Source organism: Cladophialophora immunda, assembly GCF_000835495.1.
Source record: "Cladophialophora immunda strain CBS 83496 unplaced genomic scaffold supercont1.5, whole genome shotgun sequence".
NCBI lineage: Eukaryota > Fungi > Ascomycota > Eurotiomycetes > Chaetothyriales > Herpotrichiellaceae > Cladophialophora > Cladophialophora immunda.
In genome coordinates, this window is record NW_015622545.1 from 913,258 (window position 1) to 922,492 (window position 9,235).

At 54.2% G+C, this 9,235-nt stretch overlaps 2 protein-coding genes across 2 annotated transcripts; both read left to right on the forward strand.

The window, feature by feature from the left end:
- Nucleotides 1-5,225: 5,225 nt before the first annotated feature.
- On the forward strand, nt 5,226-6,133 carry PV07_08650 (uncharacterized protein; the record flags this gene model as incomplete). Its single annotated transcript, XM_016395844.1, has 2 exons — nt 5,226-5,735; nt 5,792-6,133. The coding sequence occupies 2 exons, from the start codon at nt 5,226-5,228 to the stop codon at nt 6,131-6,133; spliced, it is 852 nt and encodes a 283-aa protein (XP_016245700.1).
- A 1,513-nt stretch (nt 6,134-7,646) lies between these two features.
- Nucleotides 7,647-8,030, forward strand: PV07_08651 (uncharacterized protein; the record flags this gene model as incomplete). Its single annotated transcript, XM_016395845.1, has 1 exon — nt 7,647-8,030. The coding sequence occupies one exon, from the start codon at nt 7,647-7,649 to the stop codon at nt 8,028-8,030; it is 384 nt and encodes a 127-aa protein (XP_016245701.1).
- Between the last annotated feature and the right edge of the window lie 1,205 nt (nt 8,031-9,235).

The following is a 9,235-nucleotide window of genomic DNA, read 5'->3' on the forward strand; positions in this document are numbered from 1 at the left end:
TGTTTTGTTTTGTTGGTCCTGTTCACCATGTTCGCTCGCTCGCTTTTGCGACACAAGAACGGATGAGATGTTGTTGAAGCTCGACCGTGCCACCCGCCGCATGTCTTGTCGCCCACTTGATTCCGTGCTTGCGTGGTTGCGGGCGTGTCGGAATTGAATTCCGTAGACTTGGGCGTGGGCGTGGGCGTGGTTGTGGGAGTTGATTTCCGCGGGCGTCGGCGTCGGCGTGGCCACTTGAACTTGAACTTTTGTCAGGGGAGAACAAAAACTTGGGCCTGTTTGCACCCACTCGCAGGACTGGACTTGACTTTGTTCGTCACTCACTCGCTGGGCTCACTGGGCTCGCTATGCTGTGTTTTGTTCACCATGTTGACCATGTTCGCTTGATTGATCGATCGACCGCTCGCTCGCTTGTTCGCCCGCCATCTGTCGTGCACCAGCTTGATTGTGGATTTGCGTAGTTGTCGGAATTCATGTCCGGGGCCACTGGCCACTGGCCACTTTCCGTTGTCAGGCAAAAACCCTTGGTCGTTTGCAAGCCCCCAGATTGCGCATATTTGAGTGCAAAGTCCGCCAAGGGAATGGATTGAGGAGGGTGTTGTGTAGTGGCAGCGGTCTCACTCCGACAACAACGGGTGGTCTTGTTGCAGGTGGACGGCGACCCCAATACGTCAGATTGGCCATTGAGCTATTGCATTGGGTGCCTGTTCTGGGAATCCACGCTTCGCTGCGGTGGCTTCGTCGGGCGTTTCAAGCTGGATGCCGTCAAATGGACTCGATGACCGGGCTCAGGTGGCGTCCTTGAGCCGGGGTGCTGGAGCCAGCGTCTTCCCTGGGGTTGGCCTTTGCTTTGTCAGTACGGCGCAAAACAAGGAGAAACTCGAGACGAGGAAACGAACTTGGTAGTGGGTACCACCCTGGATCGCAGTCCGACGGAGACTGGTCTTGACCGGCATCACTGAACCTCCTCTTGGCTGTAGGACACCCGTATCGATCTGGATGAAAGCCCATGGCTCCGCGCCGCGCCGCTTGGAGAGGAAAAGCAAGGGGTAAGCTACTGCAGTTGCAGCCACAAGTTATGATGTTTAAGTCGTTGGCGTTGAGGTACTTCTCGAGGGGCATAATCTGCAATGCATAGGTATCCAGCAGATATAGCGACATCTCCATCAAGGATGGCCATTTGGCCACCGTAGTAATAGTCGAAGCAGCAGGCGGCGGCGCCCTTGGTATGGAAGAATTTTTTCCTTCGAACGTTAAAACCGCCGGTCGGACCAGGATTGTTGGGGGGAGTAAGTTTGGAAGAGAGCAGGTTTGTAGGTTTGCAAGCTGGAGGATTTGCAGTTTTGCAGTTTTGCAAGGGGGCATGTGAGTTGTGCACAACGGAGTGCAAACGGCCCAAGTCAAGTGGAGAGGCCACGCCCACGGAATTCCCACAAGCACGCAATCAAGTTGGCTGCAAGACGTGAGCGAGTGGGTGGGTGAGTGAGTCTGCGTCGAGCACAAAGTCCAATTCCAAGGGGGGCGCTGCTGAGTGCTGAGTGCTGGGGTAGTTTGCGTTGCACTGGCTGCGGTACACTGACTGACTGCGCTGCGATTCTGTGCGGAACCTTTGGGCTGAGCAGGTAGAGCAGGGCATAATATACCAACGCAGAGCAGGCATCGCAGGCTGGGCGAGAGCGCACCGAGGCCGGATGTAGGGTGCTGATATGTTGAGGGGACTTGGATCGAAAAGACACCCACTCTATCGCCTCGTCGTTGATGCAACATCATGGTAGATTCATTCGCCTCCCACTTGATATCCTTCTCTTTTACAGCGCTCGAATCCGGCTCGCCGTAGAATAGGGTAGACCAGAGTGAGCAGGCCGAGCAGGCTGAGGTGGCAGGCTGAGTAGAAGAGGGTGCCAACGCTACCGGCGTCGGCCAAAGGGCCTTCGAGTGTGCTTTATGGCCAAATCCTCATCTGCACCGACATGCCGAGTCCCCTTTTCACGGCGCTCCCCACCCACATGGTGCCCTGCGGCCAAGCAGATCATTATGCTCTCCTCGCCCATATTCCACTTGTCCTTGCAGTTCATGAACCTACGCGGGTAGTTGTTCCTGAACGAGAACCTGTCCATTGCCTGCCTATCATCATGACCGTGCACCCGCCGCTGTTCACCCTTCGTCAACCACGACCCGTTCGTGAACAGGTTTCTGTACATCGGCATGTACATCGATACCTCCGCCCTTGTCGGCCCCTCCCTGTACGTGCGTATGTTTTTGAACGTGATCAGGTACATTCTCCCCCTGCGCCGCTGACATTCAGGCCCAGGGGGTTTTTTGACGGCCCCGAAGCCGCCTGACCTTCTGGACCATCTAAGCCCGCAAGTTCTCTCCTCCCACGAGAAAGGCCAAGACACCCACAACCAAGGATATCACACCCGTGACCACCACGCATTGCATGGGGGTGGTCCAGGATGATGGTGATGCTGCCTATAGGATCGAGGTCTCCGTCTCCGCGAAGGGTCTCTTTTGCTCCGTGGTCCCGGGTGCGACTGGCATCGACGACTCTCCCGTCAGGGAGTACGTGCATACCGATCGTCTTGCTGGCGAGATGGAGCACATTTCGGGCTCAGGATGTGATGCTGTAGTAGACCATGGTTGGGGTGATAGCGTCAAGAGGCTTGATGTGCAATCAAAGGCGGCCATGGAGAGCGAGGTCGGTGATCGAGGTTTCCTCCGTTCTCGATAGCATCCAAGATGCATTCTCTATAATTCCTTTCTCTTCTTGAACTCCACCACCCGTGTGATCTGGGAACTCGTGGGCCCGTCAGATCCAGCTCTTCTTCCAAAGCAAGTAGGCACGGCGGAGGAGGTATCGGTTCGACGGACCGACAGTCACGTCGTTCAGGGAGATTCTTCGAGGGACAACGTGCATTGTAGGTCGGAAGTTCGACCAGGACTTGATATATTCTCAATATCTCGTGGGGCTTCCATGAAGCCAACATGACTGCTGCGCGAGGGGTGGCAGCGCAGTCAGTGAGTGAAGGGGCAGTGAGTGCAGCGAGTGCAGAGAGTTGGGCACTGAGGCACCCAGTAGGCCAGAGGGCACTTCTGGAGTTTCGAGACTCGCTCACTCGCCTTCGCAAGCTATCGATGGATGGGATAAGATGTTGTTCAAGCTCGACCGTGCCACCCGCCGCATGTCTTGCAGCCAACTTGATTGCGTGCTTGTGTGCTTGCGTACTTATCGGAATTCTGAGGGCGTGGGCGTAGGCGTGGCTACTTGAACTTGAACTTGAACTTTTGTCTGGGGGAAGGGGGGAGAGGGGGTCAAAACACTTGAGATGTGTGCACCCTATCACGTGTACCAAGCCCTACTACAACTGCACATGGGACAGGCTCGAGGGCGATGCCGCCTTCTTTTTGAAGTTACAACTTATATTCTCTCACCACCGAAACTTCTATTGTCACATACACCGCCATGAGCTTCCGCATGAGCTTGTGAAAGAAAAAAAACAAGAAAAACAAAAATCGCAGTGCTGCAGCGTCCTCAGGGACTTTGGACTTGCGTCCCCTCTCGGCCTCTAAACCGCGTCTTGTCGTGATATCACTTCCCCACTTCCTGAGACTTGCCAACAGATGAACGACGCACTTGGGGTTAGGAGCAGATGGTCTTTGCTACGTCGACTTCTTGCCTCTATACAGAAGAAGAGTCCTCAACACGTAGGTCTCATCGAAAGAGTTAGATATCCTTAAAATGCCTAAGAACTAATGAAGGGGTCACAAAAGGGCACAGCCGTCACAGCCGTCACAGCCGACACAGCAGAGCAACAAAACCATTATGACCACAATCCGCTCCTCGATCTTCCCAACGAGCTAGTCCTCACGGTTGCGAGCTTTCTGGACCAGGAGTCTCAGCTCCTGCTGAGCCTCTCGTGTCGACGACTTCGTGTTCTTCTCAACTCCCACCTCGACATGGCGCTTGGTGATGATAGGGCCACCAAGGTGCGGTTTCTACAACTTCTGGAATTCTTCCAGTACGATTGTCCGCGTGCCAACCACCACCTGGTTGCGGATATACTAGTATCATGCGGTCAGTTTATCCAAGCAGGAGACAAGAAATATGTCTGGGTGAGGCGTGGAGTGGTCGACCTGATCTTACGAGCCTACGAGCATGGGCCCCCTCACGGCTTACCTGTATCTTTCTTGAACATGAGCGGTCATGATCACCACGGCGTTTCTCGAACGAACGAGGCACGGTTGGTGGACGGTCAACTTATACTGGCCAGTCGAATGGAGGTGGAGGCAGAGTCGGGACTTGAAGTGAAGGTGATGGCGCGCCTCTTCCTCCCGAATATATGCCTGCATCTATGTGCCACTGCAGGGGTCATCGACAAGATATGGCAGACCTTCGAGCAAGCCGTCGCAAGCATGATAGTAGGCTCGGAGAAATCCGAAGTGTTCAAGTGTCCCTTCTGCGAAACTGACCACCAAGTGCACGTGAAGAAGACCGCGGGGAATCGGGCAAGGATCGTTCTGAATGTTTGGAGAAACTACGGACGACGATACGGGAACAGGCTGTCGACTGAGCAGATCTTTCATCGAGACCCAGCGTTGCGGCTTGATACCGATACAGTCTCGCAGAGGGATGTGCGAGCGGCCTTTGAGTCTAAAACGGAGTGTATTCCAAGTATGGAGACATAGTCATGCCTAGAAGTTATACAGTTTATCTGCACCATCGATCAAATTGTGCCTTGTGCCAGCCCATTAGACTCGACCGGCATCGTCATATCAAAGATAACAGGGGACTTGGACACGACGGGAGACTGAAAGGGGCACACGGCGTCTATATACTTCTGTCATCCTTCCTAATGTAGTAATGAATGTGCTCTTGTGCCCTGCCGCTCAGTCCTCTGTACAGATCACCCGGATTGCACAGGATCAAACAGATCAGTCACGTGATCGTTACTTCGACCACGCATTTCCCGGAAGTCCCTTGCCGGGGATTGACTCGCCTGCGGCCTGCCGGCCCCGGCACTCCTTCCCCTGAGCCCGAACTGGCTCCTGCGGATTAGCATCGGGCCAGCCCCCCCTGGGGCTCGCGCGGTGCTCGGGCGTGCTCCCCCGGGGCTCCCCCGTGCTCTGCCGTCGCTCCCTCGACGCTCTCCCGTGCTCGGCCGGGCGCTCCCCATGCTCTGTCACGTGCCTGATTAAAGCGGCCTGGCTCCCTTTCCTGAACGAAAATGGCAATGGACGAAGCACGGTTCGGGGCATATATAATATATATATATATCCCCGGAACCCACGAAGGTCATCTCCTTGGCTTGACCAGTTATCCTACCGATAATGCCACCGTTGTCACACCTAGCACTGAGCTCCGCATGACCTTCTGTCAAGACAAGAAGGCTGAGGGAAATGCCGAACTGGAGAAAGAGAATGGAGAACACACAAACGATGACAGTTCCGAAGCCGAACAGGAAGAGGCGGAAGGTCATGAGGAGTCTCAGCAGATTATTGAGACAGCCACCACCACCCCAGGCGTTCCTGAACCTGCTGCTACCTTGCAATCAGCCTCTCCCGAATCTGACCAAGCCCTTTCTGCTGAAGCCAGCAGCGACTCTACTGCTCCTGCGCAACCAATCTCTGAACACACCCAAACTTCTGCCGACCATCCCACCATTCAGCCTATTCCCGTCCAGACTCTTGGGCTCAGTTTCCAGGCATCCGTGACAAGGTCCCCAACCCCGAGCAGTGTATGCAATTGAACACACAACAAGCTCAGGGTATGGCAGCAGCAGCTGACGCTAAGGGAGGTATCCTCTTGCTTGAAGGCGCTCCTGGAGTAGGCAAAAGCCATTTCGACTGCCAATTCCTCAAACCTTTCCTCACCGTCGACAAACCCGGTCCAATCCTTCTGACCGCAAGCAGTAACCGAGCTGTCGAAGTGCTCCTGAAGAATGCATGGACGGCAGACAAGCAGTTGGTTGATCAAGGCAAAACAAAGTCTGGGAAATGTTTCCTTTGCCTCCACTCCACTACCTTCGAGAAAAGCATCCGATCTCGCCACATCCGCACAGCTATGGAGAAGGATCCCAACGCTCGTCCTGATATTGAAGAGCGACCTCGACACAATCATCCGCCGACTGTTTGACAGCACGCGTACTCAAACCTTCCCTGGTATCTTCGATCGACGCGTCAAAGACCTTACCTTGGCCCTCGGTGAGGGCCTTTTGCGAGAGACTGCCATCACGCCTGACCCTATCTACACTCGTGCAGACGCTGAGCTTGAATGAGCCGACTTCCGCATGCAATTCAAGCGTTACTACGGCACTGGAGACATGACGGTTGATGAGAGAAAGGAATACGCCACTCGAGAGCGCGAAATACTTACACAGATCCTATCCGGTGCTGATGTCAGCGCATGCAAAGGCTATATGGCCGGCTCGAAGCTCGTCGAAGACGCCCTCGCAGCGAAGCATATCGGTGTCGTCATGGATGAGGTTAACCATGAACATCTTATCAACTATATATAGATATTTTCTAACTTCCAGCGCCTGAAATACGCTTCGCAATCCTCAGCGGCGACTAGAAGCGGGTCCCCCCCCCCCCAAACAGCTGTTCACCTCCAGAGACGTTACGTTCATCAATGAACTATCCATGACCCCACCAGCGCGAAACTGGAACGATGAGCCCTCCACCGAGCAAGACGCATCCAACAACGACTGGAACGCTCAATCCTCTGCCGAAACTGCTGCCGACCAACCCTCCGAGCAATCATGGGATGTGGCATCAACTTCATGAGACTCGTCGGCTGATCCTGCAAATGACGCCGCATGGGGCACGAGCGCCGACAACGAAAGCGCATGGTGATTGACATCAACTGAACAAGGTATGGCTCCGAACATCTCACATGAAATCGAGTCACAAACTTGCTCTTCAGACAGACAGAGCCGATCTCAACAAACCAAACCCTGCCATTGCGGCAACCTTCTTTTTCCTTTGTTGTGGGCTGGTGCTGGATCCATTTGTTTGACGTCTTGCAACAAACGCTGTCGAGGTGCACATGTCAGACATGATCTCTGCCCTCTGCCTCCTGCCTCCTGGTCTGCGAGTGTTGACTGGGACTGCGTTCTCCCTCTGCGCTGCCTGCGCTGGACTGCCCTTGAATGTGTTTGATGGCCAATTTTTTGACTTTGCGGCCTAAGCACCAACTTTCTTTTTCATCTTTGGTCCAACTGTCCACCGAAAAGTCACGTTTTTTGCTCCTTGAGCGTGAAACTTTTTGGCATTTTGTCCCCAACACCACCTTTTCGACTTTTGGTCCAAACCCGCTTTTCTTCGAGTGTGTTGGGACAGCTTTTTTCCACTGTCGATCCCAAACACTGACTTTTCTTGCTCCTCGAGCGGGTTTGATGACCAAAGTTTTCGACATGTGCAACTTTTGGGCTTTGACTGTTTGGCTTTTGGGAAAAGGTCGCACACAGCCTGAGTTGCATAACTTGGACTCACACCCTCCATGATTTGACACACACACACACACACACACACACACACACACACTTGCTACCTTGTTGAAGCATCTCGTGTATCTCCATCTCGTCGTTCTTGCTTGCGTATCTTGCATCCCGGGTGTCTTCGCGCGTCATACTCGCGAGTCTAGGCAAATGTCCAACAACATCGGCGGTAACGACGCCAGCAGCAACAACACCAACAGCGACGACACCAGCCGCAACAACACCGACAGCAACAACAACAGCAACAACGCCAGTAACAACACCTACAGCAGCAACATCAACAGCGACGACTCCAGCGGTACCGATATCAGCGGTATCATTAGCACTAGCCGCGCCGACAACATCAACACCGTCACCACCATCCTCACCATCGCCGCCGTCACTACCATCACCAACGTCATCACCATCACCGTCGTCTCCACCATCACCATCGTCACCGTCGTCACCACCGTCACCCCCGTCACCATCACCACCACCATCCAGCCCATCTCCAGGTTCAGATTCCATCGTCTCACTCGCTCAGGGCATTTATAGCCGCATTCCGGGACTCTTATCATGAATGCAGTCCTGGGGACGCCTTGAGTATGGTCTAAGCCTGGTTGGCAGCCTCCTCCGTCCTGCAAGATTCTAACATCTTGTCCTTGCAGTCCTCCGTCCTGCCAAATCCTAGCGTCTTGCCTCTTGGAGTCCTTTAGCCGACGCTGGCAGCGTTGGCACCCTCTTCTGCTTTGTCCCCGACGTGGACCAGGATGGCCATCAGAACGTTGTGGCACAGGTCGAGCCGCTACTCGAGTCCCGCAACTTTTGGGGGAAAAGAGGCTGCTGTACCAAAGCCCGCCGAGAAATGGTCAACAGGCGAGGGTGCCAACGCTGCCAGCATCGGCTAAAGGACTCCAAGAGAGCAAGATGGCAAGAGAACAAGAGTGTGCAAGTTTGGGGATTTTCGAGTTTGGAGATTTGCAAGGGGTTTGCAGCAAGTGAGCAAAAGTGTTCACGATTGGAGGTTTGCAAGTTTGGAGATTTACAAGTTTGGGGATTTGCATGTGAGCATGCGCCGCGGGTGGGTGCAAACGCTCCCAAGGGACAAAAGTTCGACGCCCACAGCCACACCCAAGTCCACTGAATTCAATTCCGATAAAACAAAAAATGGCATGGTGCAGTGGGTGAGTGAGCGAGTCTGAGAAAAAGGTTCCAGTTCTGCGAGGGCGCTGCTGAGAGCTGAGTGTCAGGGGAAAGGTTTGAATTCTGAAAGTCTTCTCCGGCGTACATAGTGCTGGGTGCCAGAGTGTCGAGAACAAAGGTCAAATTCTGGGCACGCCTGTCGAGTGAGAAAAAGTTTCAAGTTCAGGGAGTGCCTGAGGGCCCAAAGTGCCCCAAGTCGAATTTCCGGGGGTGCTCTTCTTGCCTGCGAGCGCCCAAAGTTCAAAATCCCAAGAGTGCCTATTGAGCGCCCTTCTCCCTCTGCACCGACCGCGCTGGCCTGCCCTCGAGTGTGTTTGATTGCCAAAGTTTGGGGGTTTTGCAACTTTGGGACTTGTGCACTTTGACCACTGTTGGGCTTTTGGTCCCAAACACCACTTGCGACCCCGCGCACGCTGTTCGTTCCAGACGGGGCCAGCTTCCTCGAGAACGTCACGCTGTGGAGGCTCCTCGCCACTGTGCCAGTTCAAGCGACTGCAATCCCTTGTTGGCGTATGCTGACTTGATTGCACCGTCCCTTGTTGGCGTATGCTGACTTG